This window comes from Chionomys nivalis, chromosome 1 (assembly GCF_950005125.1).
Source record: "Chionomys nivalis chromosome 1, mChiNiv1.1, whole genome shotgun sequence".
Classification (NCBI taxonomy): Eukaryota; Metazoa; Chordata; class Mammalia; order Rodentia; family Cricetidae; genus Chionomys; species Chionomys nivalis.
In genome coordinates, this window is record NC_080086.1 from 137,183,617 (window position 1) to 137,208,350 (window position 24,734).

A 24,734-nucleotide genomic window follows, 5' to 3' on the forward strand; every position below is an offset into this window, starting at 1 on the left:
TTTTGCACAGTAAATCCAAGTGAGTCATTTTGAATGTTCCTAAGGTACCTGCTGACTGATGAGTGTATTCTTCTTGTATAGTTTTATAGCGTAACCCGATTGTCACTGGGTCTTCACTGGAAGAAGAAGCTGATGTGGGAATCCCCTGTGGAAAAAAAAACTTTCTGTATTGGGCTGAGTGTGGTGGTTCACACTTGTTATCTCAGCACTCGGGAAGCTAAACCAGGAAGATCAAGACTTTGTGGCTAGCTTGGACTACATAATGAGCAAGCACTTTCATTCCCGAGGATGGCTCCACGAGCAGTTGACGTACCCCTTACCTTAATGGTAACTCAACCCACTGCAGAAGGGAAACACCACGGGGCTTCATGGTTGCGGTCTCAGTGGCTTTATTTTTATTTGATTTTATTATTTTAATTTATTTTCTATTATTTTGCTTTCTTCCCCCTAGACATCTGTTCAGTCTGAAGCTTCTAGGATGGGCCCTCTTTACAAGACAAAGATATTGCTGGACATAGTAGCCCACGCCTCCACTCAGGAGGCAGAGGTATCTCTGTAACTTCCAGGCTAGCCTGGTCTATGTAGAGAGTTCCAGAATAGTCTAGGCTACATAGAGAATCCCTGTCTCAAAATTAATTAATTTGTTAATTAATTAAAACAAATTGAATCAGAAACCTTCTCTGACTGGTAGGAGATAGAAGGACGAAATTTACATAAAATAAAGCATGGGACTAGCGTTCCGGTTTCTGTGTGGGGAAGCGAGTTTGATGTCAAGCTTGGTGGCACATGTGTATAATCCTAGCCCTTCATGGGGCCAAGGCAAAAGGATTACAAATTCAACACCTGCCTGGGCAATTTAGAAAAATTGTGTCTCAAAATAGAACAGGGGCACTGGCTAGATGGGATGCCCGTGGGTAAGAGTGCTTGCCACACAAGTGTGATGACCTGGGTTATCTGCGTGTGCTCCTCTCTCTCTCACAGTAACTAAAATAAAGTTATAAATTTTGGGTATGTGGGGTTTTTTTTTTTGTTTTTGGTTTTTGTTTTGTTTTTTGAGACAGGGTTTTTCCGTGTAGCCCTGGCTGTCCTGGAACTTGCTTTGTAAATCAGGCTGTCCTGGAATTCTCAGAGATCCTCCTGTCTCTGCCTCCCAAGTGTTGGGATTAAAGGCGTGCGCCCCCCCACTGCCTGGCTCTGGGTGTGTTTTTCAGGGCATTTCAGAGCAGCTTACTGCCGAAGAAAGTAGCCTCGGTGAGAGAAGCAGGAGCCACGTGAGGCTGAATGGTGGAAACCCGGGCTGTGTAGACAGTACTGAAGGAAGGAGGACGTCTTGAGCAAAGGAGCACCATGACAATACAGAAACAGTGGGGTGTCTGGAGGGGCCTTAAGCAAGTCAGAATAGCTGGAGAATCTGGCAGGGAAGAACGGTGGACCCAAAGCTGAAAGGAAGACACAGAATGCGAGTGGGGGGGGGCGTATTTATTTAGAGACAGGGTCTCTAGTAGCCAAGACTGACTTCAAACAAACTGTGCAGCCAAGATGACCTTGAGCTTCCGAGCCTCAGGCCTCAATTTTCCCAGTGTCGGGGTTACAGGCGTGTGGTACTGTGCCCAGATTTTCAGAGGCTGAGGATTAAACCCAGGTTTTCATGTCTGCTAGGCAAGTGGTCTACGAACTGAACCAGAACCCCAGGCCTGGATCCCTTTTCTTGAGTGCCTTTTACGTCCCAAGCATGCACACATGCATCACATGCATCGTTTGACTTAATCTTTGTATAAATCCTGGGACGGAAAGTAAACACTCCTGTCTGCTGTGAGAATAGCTGTTCAGAGAAATTAAGTAATTTAGAGGGACTTGCATCTCGGAAGCAATGTTTTTTTCACCCTCTGCTCCCATACAGAAGGACCTGGGCTAGTGGTGACGACATGGAGGGAGCAGAGTACACTTGTATTTTACCCAGCACTGTAGTGGCAGATGAGTTAGCCAAAACTGAGATGGATATGCAAAAGCCAAGCCAAGCCAAAACCGAGATGGATATGCAAAAGCCAAGCCAAGCACAAGGAAATAGTTCAAGAATCAAACAGTAGCCGGGCGGTGGTGGTGCACACCTCTAATTCCAGCACTCGGGAGGCAGAGGTAGGTGGATCTCTGTGAATTTGAGGCCAACCTGGTCTACAAGAGCTAGTTCCAGGATAGGCTCAAAGCTACAGAGAAACCCTGTCTTGAAAAAAGAATCAAACAGTATCCAGAAGCTAGGTTGTCGGAGCCAAGGAAGGTAAAGTTTGCACAGCCAAAGCTTCACCAGTAATTGGCCCAAAGGCCAGTTCATCAGGGGAGCCGGACGAGCAGAGTGAGGAGGAAGGCCAGAGAACTCCAGAAGCAGGCAAGCTACCAGCTGCTGGCCTGGCTGACAACCAAATTCTAGGAATTTGGGAATAGCAGTGACACAAGGAGCCAGGTTCTGCTGTTTGTTTTGGGATGGGGGAGTCTCTTGATGCCTAGGTCGACCTTGAACTCGCTGTGTCTCTGAAGACAACTTTAAACTCTTGATCTTCCCGCTTCCATCTCCTGAGTGTAGATGACACTATGCCTAGCTTTATCTCCATTTTCATAAACTTTATTTTAAAAGCTTGTGAATAATATCAACATCGCATGTCAAATCCATTTTCTAAACAATTATTTACCAAAAAAATTAAAATTAAAATAAAAAGCCGGGCGGTGGTGGCGCACGCTTTTAATCCCAGCACTCGGGAGGCAGAGGCAGGCGGATCTCTGTGAGTTTGAGGCCAGCCTGGTCTACAAGAGCTAGTTCCAGGACAGGCTCCAAAGCCACAGAGAAACCCTGTCTCGAAAAACCAAAAAATAAAAAAAATAAAAAAAAATAATTATTTATTCTTATTTTATGTACTTGGGCGCTCCCCTGCACTGTTTCATGTGTGTGGGTGTTAGCCTGCACACATGTATGTGGACCACATGCATTCCTGGCACCAGTGGAAGTGAGGAGAGAACACCGGAGTCAGGGATGGTTGTGAGCCACCATGCAGAATCGTCTGGAAAACAAACCCAGGCCTTCTACAAGAGCAGCCAGTACCCTTGACTGCCAAGCTATCTCTCTAGGCCCTGAGTCCCCTTTTAAGCACACGGGGAAGCTCAAGCTGAAGCAGGGTGACTGTTGAGTGGGGGTCGGAACTGGGACTGTGTGGTCTGGGAAGACAACTAGCAGTGCGCGTTGCTCAGGCACAAGGAACGCAATTGTGATCTCCGATAATCCCTGCCCTGAAGAAGTAAAGAGATAGTCTACCCAGTTAGCGTTCCACATGAGTGGAGGAACACTGCCTTCCCCATCTCCCTCCCCAAATAATGAAGTTCAGGAACTTCCAAAGAGATGGCCCAGTGGCCAAGAACATTTGTTGCTTTTACAGAGGACACCGGTTCCACTCCCAGGACACACACATCAGCTCACAACTACCTACAACTCTAGTTCCAGGGGATCCAGCATCCACTTCTGACCTTTGTGGGCACCAGGAACACACAGGAGATGGAAACATACATATATACAGGCAAAACACATAGAATAAAATTTAAGAAACAAATGAACAACGGGGTTTCTCTGTGTAGCCCAGGCTTTCCTGGAATTTGCTTTGTGGACCAGGCTGGCCTTGAACTCAGACATCTACTTGTTTCTGCCTCCTGAATGCTGGGATTAAAGGCGTACATCACATAACTAGCTAATTTTTTTTTAAATGATGTCAATCTCTGGCCTGAAGAGGCACCCACATGGACATGCACCTGTATGTACATGTTCACACACCCACACAAACATACATACAATATACCCCACATAGGAACTGGAATGCTAGGCCCAAGCTTTTTTATTTTTTTCTAAGTTTCATCCTTCTTTCTGCTATGGAAACAGACCACAATAAGACCTCAAGGCAGGAGCTTGAAGGAGTAATCACGGCGGAACACTCTTTACTGGCTGGTTTCTAGGCTCACATTCAGCTGTCTTTCTCACACACACCCCCGGACTACCTGCCCAGGGGTGAACCTCCCACGGTGGGGCTGGGCTCTCCTCCATCAGTTAGCAATTAAGAATATGCCCCCACAGACCAACCTGAGGCAGTTCCTCAGCTGAGCCTCCCTCTTCCCTGGTTTCTCTAGTTTGGATTGACAAAAATTAACCAGCACACAACATGGCGGCGTCAGTTCTGTTACAGGCTATGGCCCCCTTTAGGAAAGTGGTCCAGATTCTAGAATAGGGCTGGGGCTCGGAGGGAGCTAGAAAAGTGTGATGGCATTGCTATCAGAAGTACAGACTGGATCAGAGTGGTGGGGGACAGACTGGAAGGCCAGAACACGGACAGGCCTTCATGGGATACGGAAGGTCATGGAGAAGTTGGAGTCAGAGCCCAGTGCAGGCACGATGGGTGGAATCACGTTAACCGCTTCCGGTGCAGTGTTAAAAAGGCCAGGCAGGAGTAAACCAGGCCAGGGAGTAAGCTCCAAAAGGCCTGGTGACACCCTGAGGAGTGGGACACGGTGACATGTCCCCATCTGCAAGCAAAATGGCAGGAACAGTGAGAAACTAAGAACGCAGTAGCAGAGAGAACACGCGTGGGTGGGTTGTACAGCCTCAGCAGACTCTCTCGGGGGAGGGGGTTGCATGCGGGAGGAGGGGCTCCCAGACCTGAGGACTGGAGAAAGCATTAGCAACCTGACAGAACCCTGTTAACAAAGGAAGGACTACATCTCCCAGCATGCTCGGGTTCGGTGGGGTGACGGCGGGCGGTGGCTGCGCCGCATCCGACTGGTGGGCGCGGGACCTGGGTGGGCACCCGAGCCTGTCATCCCTGCGGGGTCGGCGGGGTGCGGGCGGCGATGCACCGCTGTCCGTCGCTCAAGGGCCGCGCCGGGCTCTTGTTCCCCGCCCCGCGGCCCCGCCCCTTGCCCCACCCCAGCTGGGAGACCTAACCCCGGCCGCAGCGCAGCGGCCGCAGCAAAATCCCTCTCGCCGCCGCTGCTCCGCCCCATCCCCTTCTGTTTTTCTCTCATTCTCCGGTGGCGGCGGCGGGGAAGGCGGAGGAGAGGCAGAAGCAGCCAGCTGTGTCTGCAATGAATGATCCCCCAGCTGAAGGGGAGGACTCCAGGTGAGCCTCTGCCCTCGGGAGGACCGGGATTGCCCGGCCGCCCAAGCCCCGCATCCCCCGCCATGGATCCCTAGGGGAACGGAAAAAGGAGGAGGAAAAGATAGCTCTGCCGCCCACCCCCATCTCATTTTCCTCTTCCTTTATCTCATTGTTGCCGAAGCTGTTTACCGTAGCGCTCCCTCTTGCCCCAGCATGGGGCGGGTTCCAGGCACTGCCCTTCGGCAGGAGCTGCTTGCGCGGTTGCCTGGGGATTCTGCCTAATTCTACCTCTCCAGTCTGTGCACAGAAAACCGTGGAGAGCTGTGGAGGCCTGAACTGCAGCAGCCTCGGGGCCAACTCCCTGCATCCCCACCCTGGGAGGCTGCATGCGGATTGAAGAGCAGTGTCTGGGGGCTGGGCCAGCCCGGCTGATCCCGACCTAGGAATAGGACAGGAGGACCTCCCAGGCTGCAGAGTGGCCCATCTGGAAGGACAGAGTCACAAGATGGCCAGTAAGTCCAAGGCCAGCGAGGCCCTGAAGGTGGTGGCCCGGTGCCGTCCCCTCAGCAGAAAGGAGGAGGCTGCTGGTCATGAGCAGATTCTGACCATGGACGTGAAATTGGGCCAGGTGACTCTGCGAAACCCCCGCGCGGCACCCGGGGAACTGCCCAAGACCTTCACTTTTGATGCCGTGTATGATGCTAGCTCCAAGCAGGCGGATCTGTATGATGAAACGGTGAGGCCCCTAATAGACTCAGTGCTTCAGGGTTTCAATGGCACCGTGTTTGCCTATGGCCAGACCGGCACTGGCAAGACCTACACTATGCAGGGGACCTGGGTGGAGCCAGAGCTCCGCGGGGTTATCCCCAACGCCTTTGAGCACATCTTCACCCACATCTCCCGCTCCCAGAACCAGCAGTACCTGGTTCGTGCCTCCTACTTGGAGATCTACCAAGAGGAGATTCGAGACCTGCTATCCAAGGAGCCAGGCAAGAGGCTAGAGTTGAAGGAGAATCCTGAAACAGGGGTCTATATCAAGGATCTCTCCTCATTTGTCACCAAGAATGTCAAGGAGATTGAGCATGTGATGAACCTGGGGAACCAGACCCGGGCAGTGGGCAGCACCCACATGAATGAGGTCAGCTCCCGGTCCCATGCAATCTTTGTCATCACAGTGGAGTGCAGTGAGCGTGGCTCGGATGGCCAGGACCATATCCGAGTAGGCAAGCTCAACCTGGTAGACCTCGCTGGCAGTGAGAGGCAGAACAAGGCAGGTCCCAACACAACTGGAGGACCAGCCGCACAGCCCACATCTGGTGGTGGCAGTGGAGGTGGCGGTGGTGGTGGTGGCAGCAGCGGAGAGAGGCCTAAGGAAGCCTCTAAAATCAATCTCTCCCTGTCTGCACTGGGCAATGTGATTGCTGCTCTAGCTGGCAACAGGAGTACCCACATCCCCTACCGGGACTCCAAACTGACCCGACTGCTCCAGGACTCACTGGGGGGCAATGCCAAGACCATCATGGTGGCCACACTGGGTCCAGCTTCTCACAGCTACGACGAGAGCCTCTCCACCCTACGCTTTGCAAACCGAGCCAAGAACATCAAGAACAAACCCCGGGTGAATGAGGACCCCAAGGACACACTGCTGAGGGAATTCCAGGAAGAGATCGCCCGCTTGAAAGCCCAGCTGGAGAAGAAGGGCATGCTGGGCAAGCGGCCTCGGAGAAAGAGCAGCCGTAGAAAGAAGGCTGTCTCGGCCCCAGCTGGTTTCCCAGAGGGGCAGGTGATCGAGGCCTGGGTGGCCGAAGAAGAAGATGACAACAATAACAATCACCGCCCACCCCAGCCCATTCTGGAGTCAGCTTTGGAGAAGAACATGGAGAATTACCTGCAGGAACAGAAGGAGCGGCTGGAGGAGGAGAAGGCCGCCATCCAGGATGACCGTAGCCTAGTGAGCGAGGAGAAACAGAAGCTTCTAGAAGAGAAGGAGAAGATGCTGGAGGATCTGCGGAGGGAGCAGCAGGCCACAGAGCTGCTCGCGGCCAAGTACAAGGTAAGGGCCCCAGAGGATGAGAGAGGTCCTCAACAGGGGATCAGTAGATTTCCCTTTGAGGGTCTGTGAGTTGGCCTGCGGCGGAGTATGCCACCTTAGGACCGTATACTGACCACTGTCCTAGAACGGCTAAGCAGAGTACTGTGATACCAGGTAACCAGGTACGCTTACATGCATGCACACACACAAAGCAGAATGGTCAGGTTCTTGAACCGGTGAACTTGAGATGGGCTCTCTTGCTGCTGTCCATTTCTGCAATGGCCCCAGGATTGGTCAGGTCTATACGAAACCCATGTGGGATTCTCCTCTTGTGAGTGTGGCTTCTCATTCCTACATGGCCTTCTCTCCCGATACCTTTTCCCCCTCTGAGGTGTCTTCAGATCTCATATTATGTTAATAGTATCTGATGTTTGGACAGCACTTCATGGTTTACAAAATACCCCACATTTGTCTTACCTTGTCTCATCTTCACAGGAGCCATTCAGCACAGTGGCTTTTAAATCCCTACCTTACTGATGAGGGATTAAGGCTCAGAAAGTGGCAGGACCAAGGTTCCAGAGCTGAACTGGTACCTGTAAACACCAGGCCTTTCGTCTTTAGTAGCAAGGTCAGACCATGAGACAGAGAATTCTGATTCCTATGGAAATGACCCACTGGATGACACAGTGCCAGGCCCGCTCCTTGGTGTCCCTAGGAAGGAGACTCAGAGTGTCATGTAGGAAGGAGGATGGAGAGAGAACTGGACTCTATCCCAGAGACCTAGAGTTCATTGAGTAAATGGCTGTTTTTGCCTTTTCCTCCTTGCCTCCATTTCCGTTTTTATAAAGTAGGATGTTAGCTTGGGGGATCACTGAGCGTCTACCAATCTGATAACTCTATGGCCCGCATTAATCTGAGAAAAAAAGAACAAAACAATTGACCTACACAATGAGGCCTTATGTCAGTCATGCCCAGTTTCCCATTGTCCTGAGAGATGTCAGGACTTCAGCATTCTTCCTGAGTTGTCCACTTCCCAGACAACCTCGGACCCTACATGGAGCTAAGTTACTGAGGCAATCATAGACCCGTTAAATTTCTTCCTGTTCTTTTTTTTCTTCTTTGTAAATAGAATGTCTTGTAGTCTAGTTTGGCCTAGAACTCTGTATGTAGCTGAGGATGACCTTGAACTAATTATCTTCCTGCCTCCATCTCCTGATTGCTAGAATTACAAGCAAGAACCATCACCATGCCTGACTTTATGCACAGCTGGCGATCAACCCCAGAGTTTTGTGCATGCTAGATAAATACCACCAACTAAGCTATACCCCCAGCTGCCTGTTAAATCTCAGTGCTGCGGATGTCACAACCCAGTGTTCCAGGCATTTCCGGATCCCTGGAGCCTTTGACACTGGGGTTGAAGGAAAAATATGGAGAGTCATGAGTTTGCTTAGAAGATCAAACACTGCCATTTCTTATTTCTTCTTAGGAATATGGGCTAGGAATGGGGAGGCCCAGCCCACAGCCACTGGAAGTGTGACAACTGAGCCATGTGCATTGTCTCTGTACTGGGATATGCTGCTGCAGCCGTGGCTGTGGCCTGGCATGTTTAATATTTAATTCCCTCATGGAGAAGCTCAACCAAGGTTACTGAGCTGCTTCCTCAAGGGAAGGATCAGGGTCTGGTACCTGGGAGATGCAGGGTGTTAAAGGCAAGGCTGCCAGTCCAGTCCTATGTAGCAGCCTAAGAGATAGGGTGGTGTTATTGACTGGGAAATCCTATTTGACCCATCAGTCATTGATTTCTCTTCCAAGATATCACTTATGCTGTTAAGCCGGGAGGCAGTGTGGGTAACAGAGGCTAATAAAGGAATAAAGTACAGATGGGTGTTTCAAATGTTCTTATTGGGAACTGACTGGTATCTGTATGATTTTTTTACCCCTAAGGTAATGTAAGAACACAGGTAATAGGACAGTCAGGAAATCAGGGTGGAGTTGTGCATAGTGGCATGCATCTGGAGTCCCAGTTGCTTGGAAGACGGAGGCAGAATAGTTCAAGCTCAGGAGTCGAGGCTTGGTAGTAATGCATAGCCCATTTTCCAACCTGGGCAACATGTGGAGACCCTGTTTCGAAATAAATACACAAGCAGATCTGCCAATCGATTGGTCAATAAAAAGACTGAGGTCAGTGGTGGCACACATCTTTAATCCTAGTCTCTAATCCCAGCACTCAGGAGGCAGTGGTAAGCGTATCTCTGTGAGTTCAATGACAGCCTGGTCTATAAGAGCTAGTACCAGTTCAGGTTCCAAAACTATAGAGAAATCCTGTCTCAAAAGACAAAAAAAGAAGAAGAAGAAGGAGGAGGAGGAGGAGGAGGAGGAGGAGGAGGAGGAGGAGGAGGAGGAGGAAGAAGAAGAAGAAGAAGAAGAAGAAGAAGAAGAAGAAGAAGAAGAAGAAGAAGAAGAAGAAGAAGAAGAAGAAGAAGAAGACGACGACGACGACTGGGGTGACCAGAACTGGAATTACTACACTGGGTGTATAGTCCATGCAGCATTATAATCTTATTGTTGGCAGGGGCCCTGGAATACTGGTATAGGATTGGTGCAGGGTCACACAGTGGCCTGAGCAGAGCCCAGCCTGTTCATGGGCAGGCAGCCTAGCTTCTTCGCGTTGCTGTGTACATTCCTGGCAAAGTAGTTTGGTTTTTCTTTTCTCTCTCTCTCTTTCTTTCTTTCTCTCTCTCTCTCTTTCTCTCTCTTTCTTTCTTTCTTGCTCTCGCTCACTCTTTTTTTTGTTTGTTTTGTTGTTTTTTTTGTTTGTTTGTTTTTGAGACAGGGTTTCTCTGTGTAGCTTTGGCTGTTCTGGAACTTGTTCTGTAGACCAGGTTGGCCTCGAACTCACAGAGATCCACCTGCCTCTGCTTCCCGAATGCTGGGATTAAAAGCGTGTGCCACCACCGCCGGGCTTTTTTATTTTCTTATTAGTATATGTTCATCATATATAATTTTCCATTATGATAGTGTTATACATGTATATAATGCATTTTGATTATATATACTCTCTCTTGTCCCCCTCCTACTTCCACTGGTCCCCTTACTCTTTCCTACCAACACCTCTTCTTTCCCTGTGTGTGTGTGTGTCTGTCTGTCTGTCTGCATGTGTCTGTCCCAATGAGCTTCATTTAAATTGCTTATAAGAGCATGGGCACCTTACTGGTATCCTGTGTGTGTGTGTGTGTGTGTGTGTGTGTGTGTGTGTGTGTGTGTGTGTGAGGGTGTCTTCCTTCTCCAGCAACCATTAACTACATGAAAGTAATTTTTTTTTTTTGTGAGACAGGGTTTCTCTGTTGTAGCTTTGGAGCCTGTCCTAGAACTCACTCTGTAGATTAGGCTGCCCTTGAACTCAGAGATCCGCCTGCCTCTACCTCCCAAGTGCTGGGATTAAAGGTTTGTGCCACCACTGCCCAGCCAAAAGTAATTTTTTAAAAGGTGTATTTATTTTACGGGTACATGTATGCCTGGGGGACTTGCCCCGTGTGTACAAGAGCCTGCAGAGATCAGTCTGTAGGGGACATTGGATGACCTTGAACTTGTGTTCTAGGAAGTCGTGAGGCAGCTGGTGGGTACTGAGGATGACTGGTAAGCACTTTTAACTGCTAAACCATCACTCCAGCTCAAGTGATTTGTTTTTATGAAACACTGTAACATCTTAATCTTACTCCTTCAAAACTCCCTTGTAGGGTACACTGTTTCCATTCGGCAGCTGTGAAAACCGAGGCTGGTCTATGGATCTGGTTAAATGGCAGAAGCAGTGCCAGACTTCAGGTCTTCTGATATCTCCCTGCCCTGTGTTCTTTTCATGTCACTCAGGGCAAAGGCTTTTGCCTCTCTGAGCTTTGGGTCCCAGTCTGCTAATGAGAAACAGAAGCTTGACATAGATAGATCCCAGGGGAGTGGGTGGGGTGGCTGTTGGCTACTGGTTATCAGATATAAACTGAGCAGCCTGGGGAATTCCAGGAGAGGAATGACTCTGTGTCCTGTGATTTCTGAAATTCCTAGCCCAGGTTGATCACCGGGACCAAGGCCAGGGTGGAACCCAGGCAGAGGGCCCAGCCCTCCTGTCCTGCCTGTCCTCAGGGCACAGCTGGGTTGGGTTCTGAAACGTTTTGACAGCTCCTTTGGGAGCCACTGGGTGGCTGTAAGATCCTGTCCCACCTCTTTCCCAGGGTTGCGCTGGAGATGAAATGAGATCATTATTAGCACGGGGCATTTGAAATAGGTTGAAAACATTGAAATGAATGGAGGGCATCAGCGACCACGGGTGCCTTGTGTCTGCCAAGCAGGGGTCCAAGACTGGCATCTTTGTTGTTAGTTTAACTCTTTCTTTACCCGGCTTTTCTCGGTGGGTTATACCAGCTCTGCGGACCAGGCAGGAAAGGTCACAGAGGGAGACCTTAGGAGCCTGGGAGCTTTCCCTTCTCCATCTGCAGTGAACTCTTCCCCACTTTCTGGTTAGCCATCAACTGCACTTCTCTCTCTGCCCCCTGCCATTCCTTCCTCCCGTTCCTACCACCCCCACCCGGGACTGGCTGAGTGCAGCTGAGTCGACCCAGTGCCCTCATTCAGGGTCTGACTCATCTTCCAGTCTGTCTTGCCTGCTTTCCCTGCCTGCCACCCTCAAGGCTCCTGATTCTCTTTGTTCTCTGGATGTGCACCAAGTGCCATGCCTGTCTCCTCTAAATCTCTCTTTTTTAAAAAAAAAAATTCTCCATTGGCTCTTACCATATTTGCTTTGGGCCTCAGAACGTGAAGGGTACATATGTGTGCGTTTGTGATTGTGACCCTGTGTACTATTAATCATTAGCAAGCCACACACTTAGGTCATCTCTCCCGAGGTCTGAGGGACTTGACAGCAGTCTCATCCTACGAAGTAGGAGGAAGAAGGTAACATTAACATTGTAGACTCACAGTGCTCTCGGAAACTGCCCACACGTGCTGGTGACTGGGTGTAGAGGAGACCATCTCTAGTCAAATTTAACTGTGCAAGAAAATTTGCAAGTGATTGTTTTATTTTAAAGCTAACTTCTCCCGAGAGACTGATATCGATTTCACAAACTTTGAAAGGAAGCTGTTCTAGATAGGTGGGACACAATCCCCAGGCTGGAATGGAAGAGAAGCATCTGTAACATTGGGGTGATTCTGCAAGAAGCAAGCAGATCAACAGAGTGAGGGGCAGGGACTCTGGCTGGAGCCCAACTCCCTCTCTCCCCCCCTCTCTCTCTGTGGTGATGGGTTTAGAAAAGAAACCCTCAGAAACAGCCACCCAAGCCAGAGGGATGAGATCACCGCAGGGAGGACAAATCGAACTGAATATTCATTGTCCCCTTTGTGGGTTCCTCTTCTGCCTCCTGTGTTGGAGAATAAGTTATCCTCAGATCGGGTTAGCAGACAGGAAGCTTCAACCCAAGCATTAACAATCTCAGCCATAATAATGAGGTTTATTAAGATCTGCTTTATGCTAACTATATGCAAATATGCAAATTAGGTCATTTGTTCTACCCAAGCACCTTCCAGGAAATGTATTTGTTATTGCTCCCATTTTATTTTATTTCTTTATGGATTGAGTCCAGGGCTTTGTCCATACTAAATAAGCGTTAAACTGTTGAGCTACATCCTAACCCTATCTTATTTTTAGTTAGATTTTTTTTCCTGTGCTGTAAATTGAACACCTTCCTCATTTATGTAAGGCAAGCAATCTGCCACTGAGCAATATCACCCACATAATACAAATAACTTTTTTAAATGATTCATATTATCTTGTTTGTTTTTGAGAGGTTTTGCTAAGTGGTGATGGCTGATCTGGAACTTGATAAGTGGAGCAGGTTGGCCTTGAACTCAAAGAGATCAACCTGCCTCTGCCTCTCAAGTACTGTGCACCTCCACGCCCAACAAAACCATTATTGTTTTTTTAATTTAATTTTATTATCTTGTGTGTATATGACTGTTCACCACATACCTTCAGTGCCCTGGAAGCCAGGAGAAGGTGTTGAATCCTTCAGAACTGGAGCTGTGGATAGTTGTGAGCCACCATATGGGTTCTGGGACTCAAATCTGGGTACTCTGCAAGGACAAGTGCTTTTAACGGCTAAACCAACTCTCCAGCCCCCCAAACCATTATTATTAATGCAAGGTCTCATTATGTCGCTCAGGCTAGCCTCCAACTCCCAAATGTCTTGTTTCAGTATCCTGAATTCTGGAACTGTAAGCACGAATCACACTATGTCTGGCTTCAAGAACTGCTTGACAGAATCTACTTGCTTTAAGAATGAGTGTGTGTCCCAGCACTCGGGAGGCAGAGGCAGGCGGATCTCTGTGAGTTCGAGGCCAGCCTGGTCTAGAAGAGCTAGTTCCAGGACAGGAACCAAAAACCTATGGAGAAACCCTATCTCAAACAAAACAAAAGAATGAGTATGGGTTTTAAATATAGCTTAATTGATAGAGTAGTTACTTAGTGTGTCTGAAACCATGAATTCAGTCCGCTGGACTTACCAGGCTTGTTTACACAAGCCTGTAATCTTAGCACTCAACAGGTGGAAACAGGAGGATCAAGAGTTCAAGGTCACCCTTGGCTGCACAGCAAATTGGAAGCCAGCCTTTGCTATATGAGCCCACCTTATTGGGTGGCCTTAGTAGTGGTGGTTTTATGGGTATTTATCCCCAGAGGAAGATACCTGCTCAGTCATCCTCATCAACTTAGATCATGAAACCCAGATTGGACAAGTTCAACAGAACCACCATATACGGGCTGACCATGCATGCTTCAGCATTGCCAGAGCATAAGTTTCATTTTCAACTTATCCCCAGACTCATTGATTTGAATGCATTATTATGTGTTAATAGGCTCTATCTGGAAATGGAGCTCAATAGTAGAATACTTACTGAATTTATCAGCAACCAAATAGGGCTGGACACCACCCCAGAAACTTCCATAATAGCCTAGAGTGTCCCAAAGCTGATCAGATTTCAAACACGTGTTCTCAAGGACATCAGGCCCATGCAGACACTGGGGAATGTACAGGCTTAGTCATCAGAGCCCTGCATGCACCCTGACCCCATCCCGATTGAGCCTTCCACTCTCAGACCTTGGGAAAAGCTTGACGGTTTTTAACACACGGACCATTTTCCAGGCTGGAGCTAACATGTAGGTCGATGTCTATGGCCTCTCCTTGTTGGTGGGAGGGTACCAGTATTCCTGGGTTTCTTCTAATCACTGGTGAGTGTGGTCAGTTCACAGAAGTGTTCTGTGCCCAGAGGAGTTTTGTTGTTGCAAACTCAAAAGACAGGTTGTCTCTGTTGAACAGACTGGCCTTGAACTCACAGAGGTCCACCTGCCTCTGCCTCCCGAGTGTTGAGGTTAAAGGCATGTGCCACCACCGCCCGGCTTGCCCAGAATATTTTGTAATGTAAAAGTCTGACCAGTGTGGAGCCAGTGAGAAGGTGTGGCACCAGCACTTGGGAGGTAGAGGCAGGACACTGATCATGACCCTTTCTCAGAATCCGAGGTGTGTGGTTCAGTGGCAGAGCTTTGCCTGGCTAATTCGAGGCCCCGAGTCTGATCTAAAGATCTGGAAAAGAGAATACTTTGTTTTTTGATACAGGGTCATATATAGCTCAGACTCTCAAGGAGCTTGCTACGTAGCCAAGGATGACCATGAATTTCTTTTCTTTTCTTTTTTTTTTTTTTTTTGATTTTTCGAGACAGGGTTTCTCCGTAGCTTTTTGTTCCTGTCCTGGAACTAGCTCTTGTAGACCAGGCTGGCCTCGAACTCACAGAGATCCACCTGTCTCTGCCTCCCAAGTGCTGGGATTAAAGGCGTGCGCCGCCACCGCCCGACTTGACCGTGAATTTCTAATCCTCCTGCTTCTACTTCCTCAGTGCTGGGCTCTCAGGCTTGCACATCAAACCTGTTTACCTGGTGCCGGGCATTGAGCCCAGGGCTTTATGTATGCTGTGTAAGCACATTCAACTAAACATTCAACTACGTCCATAGTCCCCATTTAGTTTGTTTGGTTTTTTTGAGACAGGGTCTCCTATAGCCTAGGCTGGCCTTCGGCATTTGGTTTTCTTGACTTCACATCCCAGTGGTGGGTTTATAGGTATGTACCACCATGGCTGACAATACATTTTAAACATGATTTTATATATATACATATATATATGTATATATATAAAATACTAATTCATTTCCTTTTTTTTTTTTTTTTTTTTTTTTTTTTTTTTTTTGGTTTTTCTCAGACAGGGTTTCTCTGTGGCTTTGGAGCCTGTCCTGGAACTAGCTCTTGTAGACCAGACTGGTCTCGAACTCACAGAAATCCGCCTGCCTCTGCCTCCCAAGTGCTGGGATTAAAGACATGCACCACCACCGCCCAGCCTACTAATTCATTTCCATTTGCCATTTGGGCTTCAGGTTCTCATGCTACTCAGGAGGCCATTTGGTTAGTGCGGGTTTCTCATCTCTGTACTGGCTGGAGGAGTGTGTGTTAGCATCGCTGCCTTTGGTCCTCCTGGCCCCCAGAGACATGGAACTAGATGGAGTGGCTGTGATAATGTCCTCATTGTGTCCTGAGGACCCAGAGCAAAGGCCTAGAATTCAGATCAAGAAGAGACTTTGCCCTTCACTCTGCCCTGCCAGTCATTGTGCCTGGCCTGGTGGCCTGGCACTTCTGTAGCTGCAGAACCCAGTAGTATGTCTGAGTGGCTAGGAGAATGACCCACCTCTGTCTCCCTAGGAACTGCTGTGCAGGTATAAAAGGTCCATCTCCATGCTTAGAGCTTGCACACCACCTGCACTGCACTTAGGATCTAGAAGTTTTGCTTATTTGTGTTTTTTTGTTTGTTTGTTTGTTTGTTTTTTGTTTTTTGTTTTTTTTGAGACAGGGTTTCTCTGTGGAGCCCTGGCTGTCCTAAAACTCTCTCTGTATACCAGGCTGGCCTCAACCTAGACCTCAGAGGTTCTGCCCACTCCCGTCTGGGATTAGAGGTGTGTGCCACCACATCCCACTATTATTATCCACTTTCTGGTGCTGGAAAATGAAGCCAAGTCTTCAATCATGCTGAGCTGTGCTCTTTCTCTAAGCATCTGGGATTTTGGTTTTATTTTATTTTATTTTTTTTTTTATTTTTATTTTTTTTTTGGTTTTTCGAGACAGGGTTTCTCTGTGGTTTTGGAGCCTGTCCTGGAACTAGCTCTTGTAGACCAGGCTGGTCTCGAACTCACAGAGATCCGCCTGCCTCTGCCTCCCAAGTGCTGGGATTAAAGGCGTGCGCCACCACCGCCCGGCTTATTTTATTATTTTCAATATTTATTTTTATTTCATGTGCATTGGTGTTTTGCCTGCATATGTGTAAGAGTATCAGATTCTTGGAACTGGAATTACATACAGTTGTGAGCTGCCATGTGGGTCCTCTGGAAGAGCAGTCAGTGCTCTTAATCACTGAGCCATCTCTCCAGCCCCAGCTCCTGGAGTTTTTAATATCCTGATATCCTCAGAAAGTCATTAACTGCCAGATAGAAAAAAAGTCACTGTCCAGTTATCTTTTTCCTCCCAGATTTCATTTATTTGCCTGTTTGTTTCGATCTTTTGAGACGTGGTTTCCTGTATCCCAGGCTGGTCTTGATTTCTGTCTGTAACTGAGGATACCTTGAACTTCTGGGCCTCCTGCCCTCACATCTAAAGTGCTAGGATTATATAAGTGCACTACTATGCCTTGCTTGCTTCTGGCTTGTTTGTTGTTTGAGATAGGGTCTCACCTTTCCTAACCAGATACCCTGGAACTCACTGTGCAGTTGAGGCTAGCCTTGAACTCCTGATCCTCCTGCCTCCATCTTCAGAATACTGGCTCCTACATATTCCAAAGAAAAAACTATCCTGGTTTGAGCTGTTTCTATTGTACTGGATAATTGTCATGCAGGATTTTCCCTTCCCTCCTTCTTTCTCTTTCTCTCTCTCTTTCTTTCTCTTTCTTTCTTTCTTTCTTTCTTTCTTTCTTTCTTTCTTTCTTTCTTTCTTTCTTTCTTTCTCTCTCTCTTTCTTTTTTTCTTTCTCCCTTCCTTCCTTCCTTATTTATTTTTATTTTTTTTTTGGTTTTTTGAGACAGGGTTTCTCTGTGGTTTTGGAGCCTGTCCTGGAACTAGCTCTTGTAGACCAGGCTGGTCTCGAACTCACAGAGATCCGCCTGCCTCTGCCTCCCGAGTGCTGGGATTAAAAGCGTGCGCCACCACCGCCCGGCTTACTTTTTTTTTTTTTTTTTTTTAAGATTTATGTATTTATTTTATGTGAATTGGTGTTTGCCTGAATGCATGTCTGCGTGAGTGTGTCAGATCCCCAGGAATTGAAGTTACAGATGGTTGTGAACTATCATATGAGTACTGGGAATTGAACCCCTGGTCCTCTGGAAGAGCACCCAGGGCTCTTAATTGCTAAGCCATCTCTCTAGCCCCCTTTTTATTTTATTTATTGTTTTATTATTATTATTATTTTATTGTTGTTGTTTTTTTGAGACAGGATTTTTCTATGTAGCCTGGTTATCCTGGAACTCGCTCTGTAGACCATGCTGACTCACAGAGATCCACCTGCCTCTGCCTCCTGAGTGCTGGGATTAAAGGCGTGCGCCACCACCCCCTGGCTCTTGTTCTTTCTTTGCTTTATTAGGCTCGTGGGAAGATGCCAATGGAAATAGTACCAATAATGCAGCTTCCTTTTTTTCTTGTGCGCTTAACGCAAAACCCTCTGATACGGTCTTATGTGCATGGTGTTGTTTCTGCTCACAGTGGCGCTGTGAAGCAGCGCCGTTCCGATTTCCATGGGACAAATAGGGACATGAGCAGTGCCATATGCCTTGGGCATGTAGTTCCAGAATCATGAGGCTGTGACTAACTGACACCATAGTACATGACCTTCCCCTCCACATGCCATGCACCTGATCAGATTTATGCCATGTCCCTCACTAACAGGTCCCAGAGGGAGCTCCCATCTCCTGGGATGCTTAACTAATCATCTTGGACCATATGATGCAAACCTATGCTTGTACTCAACCCGTCACCACCAATTCATACAATCAAATCATGTCCTAAAAAAACAATTTTTAGTCCAATCTCATTGCCCAAGCTATCCTAAAACTTAACCTGTAGCCCAGGCTGGCCTTGAATTTGAAGTCCCCCTACCTCAACCTCCAATACCTTGCTAATTTTTACCTTTTCTAAAAACAGCAACAACAATATTTTGTTTAGTATGTTATTTAGTTTTTTTCTTTTGGGCAATAGTGAACCTAAGGTCTCATTCATACGAGGCAAGTGTACCACTAAGCTGCAACTGCGGCCCTTACCTTTTATTTGAGTCAGAATTTTGCTATATAATCTAGATTAGCCTGCAACTCACTATATAGCCTAGGCTGGACCTTGTGGTCCTCTTGCCTCAGTCTTCCCCAATGAGACTACAGGGGTGTGCCACTACACTCAGCCTGTTCACTTATTTTTACAGTAAGCACAGTATTGCTTTTGTTTGATTTGTTTTGCGCTGCTGGGCATTGAATGCAGGCCCCTGTACACTACAACACTCTGCAGATAATCTATATCTCTAAGCCTACTGCCTTTTATTTTTATAAGGTAGAGTCTTATTGTATAGTCTAGGCTACCTTTGAGCTCATGACTCTCCTGCCTCAGTCTCCCCAGGGGCTAGGACTACTGGCACACGGCTGGCTCCTTTTTTTTTTTTTTTTTTTATTTTCCAGTTAAAATTTTATTTTTTTACATTTATTTATTTCAGTGGGGGCAGTTAATGGCACAGCAGTCATGAAAATCAGAGGATAACTTTTGGGGAGTTGGTTCTTCGTGTTTACGGGATCGAACTCAGGTTGTCGGGAATGGTGACCTGTGCCTCTGTCTCTGTCTGCTGAGTCTTCTTGCCAGCACTTGCTTGTTTTTGTCTTTTTTTTTTAATTCAACAAAAACAAATCTAAACTTTTAAATAAAGAAAATAAACTGTTGTCAGGGTTCTATGGTTTTCAAAAAATAGAGGAGAATCTAGACTCCACACAGAAAGAAAGGGAGCCAGAAGTGGTGCCTTTACCTGAAATGTAAATGCTGTAGGATCAGGATCAGGAGTTCAAGGACAACCTTGGCCACGCAGGGAGTTTGAGGCTAACCTCAGCTGCGTGAGACCCTATCTTAAAAAAAAAATAAAGTGTTAACCCATCCTGATGACAAAGGCCTGTGGTCCCAGTTACCCATCCTGATGACAAAGGCCTGTGGTCCCAGTTACCCCATCCTGATGACAAAGGCCTGTGGTCCCAGTTACCCCATCCTGATGACAAAGGCCTGTGGTCCCAGTTACCCATCCTGATGACAAAGGCCTGTGGTCCCAGTTACCCCATCCTGATGACAAAGGCCTGTGGCCCCACTACTCCAGCCACGACTCCAGGATGATGGTGCTTACTGCTTTTGTTCAGTTCCCCCCACCTGAGTGTTGGCTTACAACCATCTGAAACTCCAGGTCTAAGGAACCCAGTGTCCTCTTCTGGCCTCTGCAGGCTCTTGCATGGATCTCACAGGCTTACACACATGCACATACATAATTAAAAAACAAAACGCTGAAACAAAGAACTATCAATTCAAAGCTGACCTGGATACAGAATGAGTTCAAGCCGGGCGGTGGTGGCGCACGCCTTTAATCCCAGCACACTGGAGGCAGAGGCAGGCGGATCTCTGTGAGTTCGAGACCAGCTTGGTCTACCAGAGCTAGTTCCAGGACAGGCTCCAAAGCCACAGAGAAACCCTGTCTCGAAAAACCAAAAAAAAAAAAAAAAAAAAAAAAAAGAATGAGTTCTGAGTTCAAAGCCAACCTGGACAACTTGTGAAACTGTCTCAAAATAAAAAATGAAAAAGGCGAGAGTGATAAATGAGTCACAATAATGTGATTGCCATGCCAAGGAGGAACAAAGCCCTAGGTTCAAACCCAATACCCCCAAACACACAAAAATGTGTGTGTCTGTGTGTATCTGTGTGGGTGTGTCTGTGTCTGTGCCTGTGTTTGTCTGTCTGTATGTGTGTGTCTGTGTGTATATGTGTCTGTGTATGTGTGTGTCTGTCTGTGTGTGTCTGTGTGTATCTGTGTGTATGTCTGTGTGTGTCTGTGTGTGTATGTCTGTGTGTGTCTGTGTGTGTATGTCTTTGTGTGTGTGTATCTGTGTGTGTATGTCTCTGTGTGTGTGTGTCTGTGTGCATGTGTGTGCTGTGTCATGGTAGGGTGATTCACTTAAAAGCAGTGATAATTTAGAGAAATCAAGGTTTGTGTAACATTCACTGGATTTAGTTACCAACAATCGTGTGACTTGTACACATCTCTTGGTCTCCCAAGGAATGTAAAAACAATCTAATCAATAGGTGTTGGGTGCTTCTTGCTGATGACCCATGGTGACAGATGGTCAGGAACTCAGGGTCAGAAGACCTGGTGAGAAGAGGTAGGGAGGGGTGTGACTGAGCTGGGGCTGGGAGCCCCGAGTCTCTGTCACCTGGAACAACCCACCCTCAGGGCCCTGTACTTCCTCTCTGAAATGCATCCTTAGATTTTGTCAGTTCTGACGAACTGGCATTCTGTCACCTGGATTTGCATCCCAGGTGTTGGAGAAAACCTTCTAGGAAGCTATAACTACTGGAGGGAAATAGTGGGGCCAGTGAGATTGGTCAATGGATAAAGACACTTGCCCTTGCCACCATCTGTGACTTGAGTTCTAGCTCCAGGTCGCATAGGGTAGAAGGAAAGAACCGACTTGCACAAGTTGTCCTTTGAGTCACAGTCCACCGTGGCACAAGCACACACATGTGCATACACAATAAGTAAGTATAGTCATTTTTTTTTTTTTTGAGACAGGTTCTTTCTATGTTATCCCTGGCTGCCTAGGAACTCCCTGTAGATCAGACTGGCTTTGCCTCCTGAATGCTGGGATTAAGGATGTGCACCTCCGCCACCCAGCCCCACCTTTTCCTCATGCTCTTCTCTGGTGTGGAAGGAGCACTGTGTGCCTCCCCGCCTTACCCAGCACGGACACCGGCCGGAGCCAGCCTCACTTCACTCCCTGGCCGATGCTTTTCCCAGTCTCCAATTTTTCCTTTTGCTAATGAGAGTGTTCCTGGAACTTGCAACATCAGGCATTTACATTGCATTTTGAGCCATCCAAGGAGGACACTCAGATGGAGCGTCCTGGTTTATGTCCCCAGGGCAGAAAGCCACCGAAAATAGCACTGTTCATCTGAAAATAGATCTATTCATTCCCTCCCCTTCATCTCTCCTTTCTTCCCTTATTGCTGACTCCTCAAGACCTACAATCAGGGAGCCTGAAAAGAAGAGAGAGGTCTGCGATGGTAGGAAGGGCTGTCTCTTTTAAGAGATGAAGCGGGGGCTGTTGAGCTGGGATTTCATTGGCTTGGTTGGTTGGTTTGGTTTTTTGCCATGAGTGGTGATCACTTCCCAATGGCACAGTCAATCAGTGAGTTACCATAGCATGTCATTGTGCTTGATTTTTTTTTCCATTGCTACCAAGGCTTTGTTAGGCAATTGCACTCTTAATGAGCTACCTTCCCAACCCCCTCCACATACGTGGTCATTTGTGAAGCACTTCTATGTCCGTTGCCCAACTGCTGTTCTTTAACCAGAGCCTGCAAGAGAGTGAGTGCCCTGGCTCCCACTTTCCAGAAAGGAGCTCTGGAGTCCAAGGGCCAACATCTCAGACATTGTCACAGGGGGTAACAGGTGCATGAAGAAACGCTCACTCGCGTGCCCTGCTCTCTTCACGTTAGACTGTTCCCACAAGCATTCCAGGTTTCAGACTCTTTAGAGCCAGCTGTTCTCAACTTATGAGTTGAGACGCATCCGGGGGTTGAGCAACCCTTTCACAGGGTCACCTAAGACCATTGGCAAGCACAGATATTTGCATTAACAATTCTAACAGGAGCAAAATTAGAGTTAGGAAGTGACAACGGCAACCATTTCATGGTTGGGGTCACCACACCATGAGGAACTGTATTAAAGGGTCACAATCTTAGGGAGCATGTGGGTAAGAGCTCTCTGACCTGCCCCCATTGCAGAGGCCCCAGAAGAGCCCCACATAGCTGCTTCAGCTGGGAGAGGACGCAGTAGCGCTCTGAGCTTTCCCGATGGCTCCTGAGTCAGCAGAGATACAAATATCAAATTCGGCTTCTTTCTACACACTGCTGACCTGAAGCCAGTGGATAGCCAAGGAGCAGAGATAAGAGCACTGCCCTTGGAGTCAGGTTAGTGTCCCGGTATTCTCCTGCTGGCTGGCTCTATAAGTGTGGGTACGTCTGAGCCTTTGCCTTCTTTGTGTCAAGCGGAGACCACAAACGTGGTATCATGTCATAGCGTTCTTGTGGTAATAGTGTAGGGTGATTAAAGTGAAAAAGACCTGGTCTGGGGGAGATGGTGATAGATTAGTGAGTGAAATACCAGCCCTGCCCCCCAGGGCCCACGTGGCAGAAGAAGAAAACTGACTCCTACCAAGCTGTCTTCTGGCCTTTGCATGTGAGTCGTCGCTCCCTGTCCTTTAATAAACACATGTCTAGCCACAGACATGGGGCAAGACACAGCTGAGACTCTTTTCCTCTACAGACTTCCATAAAGTAGCTGGCAGTGGCACCAAAGCTGGTTTGCCTTTCCTGTTCTTGGAGGATCACACTTGATGGTAATCCTCCCCAAGGAGTGGTTGGTCAGATCTGTTGCCCGCCTAGATTTCCTGACCAGCACGTAAGAGGGCTCCTATCTCCTCTGGTCGGTTGATCTCTCTCTGTCTCTGTCTCTCTCGGTCTCTGTCTCTCTCTGTCTCTCTCTCTAGGTCTGTAGTACTAATGTGCCACCATTCCTGTTGATGTGATACTGGGGTTCAAACTCAGGGTCCCTTACATGCTAGGCAAGCGTTCTACCAAGACATCGAAAGCCCTCAGCCTCCCTCCCTCACTTTTTCCCTCCCCTCCTTCTAGTGAAATCTCACTACTACGTAGCACAGGCTGGCTTTGAACTTGTGGTCCTCCTGCCTGAGCCACATGCGTGTGCCTCTGCGTCCAGTTCAACCTCTGGTTTTGTACTCTGGTTGCTCCCGGAACTGGAAGAAGTGACTTCTGAGAATTCCTTGTGTCTACAAGCTGACACAGTTCCTGTGGGGATCCTGACTGTTATTGATTGTACAGCTGCTGACCTGCCTCTCATACCCCAAGCTGGAGCCCTAATCAACTTGAAAATCAAGGAAATTCCTTGAAAAGTTCAGAGTTGATATAACAGGAGTTATGCACGTGCCTTCCTTAGTTAGGAGACGCCAAGCTTGCATGGCTTCATGCCTGGGCCTCCATGTCCTATCTCTAAAGCATGGAGGTCTGTGCCGATGACTCCCAAGATACTTGGTCACCATGTGATCAATTCCCTTCGCTACCATGGCACACTGGAGCTCCCAACCAGATCTGCTGACCTTTTACTCACACTGGATGTGTTTAACATCTGCAGAGGCCAACAGCCCTGTCCCCAGGCCCCACCCACGTATACTCCTTTGCTCTGAAAGATCACAAAGGAAGCATTGACTGAGAGATCCAGGGAATTCCTTAGGACCAGGACCCCGTATAGCGGGCCTTCTGCCCTGCATACCCAGCTTAAACTGGACAAGGGTTGGAGGGCTCCTTGCCCCTCTGCTTTCTACAGACAATGGCTAAGGACAGATTTCCAAGACAAAGGAAGACATGAGTCCATCTTCAGAAGGAACAGAAAAAGAAAAAAGGAAAAGAACAAAGAAGCTGGTATGTGACACATTTTAGAGTGTGGGGGTGGAATAGCACAGGCCACGACTCGGGAGGAGGAGGGCTGAGGCTCTTGCACCTAGACCCCATCTTGATTTCATACCAGAACCAGCCCCCTCTCCTAACACAAGGCTGGTCTTGTCTGCCCGGCTTGGCAGCCACTGAGGATTTGGGTAAGTGTGCAAGACAGACTTAGCGAAGAAGTGGTAATACAGATTCAATCGTTATCCGGCCTGGGCAGGACCGGCCGAGGAGAGGGACACTGAATAAATGGAAATGGGCAGTTAGTCATCATTCAGGGTATCTTCTCGGGAGGACCAGCCAGCAGGAGGGGTTGGGAAGGAATTCTAGGTCCAAGACGTAGCCCTAACAGGAAGTAAGCTGGGACTCATGCCATGGTGACTTCGGGAGCATGACTGGGACTTGGGGGACTCATAGTCTTGGTCAGTGCTTCAGATGCCCGGCCTGATTGCTAGCTCAGATTCTGTCCGACAATGTCCAGATGGGATAAAGACCTAGGTAATGTATAACCTTTGGGTAAGGAGAATACGGGCCTAGATATAGGTAGCTGGGGAGGATGGAAGCTGGATAAATGGTTCTGTTATGTATCAAAGGTCCATGTGTTCACCTAAGAGTCATCCCCAGCTGGGTATCATAGAACATGCCTGAATGATGCCTGAAGGATCGTATGAGATAAAGCCTAGCCTATATAGTCTATATAGT

At 47.9% G+C, this 24,734-nt stretch overlaps 1 protein-coding gene across 1 annotated transcript in view; it reads left to right on the forward strand.

Annotated features, from left to right (window-relative positions):
- The first annotated feature begins 4,836 nt into the window (after window positions 1-4,836).
- The window catches only part of Kif3c (kinesin family member 3C), a 45,295-nt gene continuing 25,397 nt past the window's right edge, over window positions 4,837-24,734 (forward strand). The window contains exons 1-2 of the mRNA XM_057776982.1: window positions 4,837-5,147; window positions 5,423-7,179. Coding sequence (XP_057632965.1) covers window positions 5,632-7,179 — 1,548 coding nt within the window. The 5' untranslated portion in view covers window positions 4,837-5,147; window positions 5,423-5,631. The remainder of the gene's footprint in view (window positions 5,148-5,422; window positions 7,180-24,734) is intronic.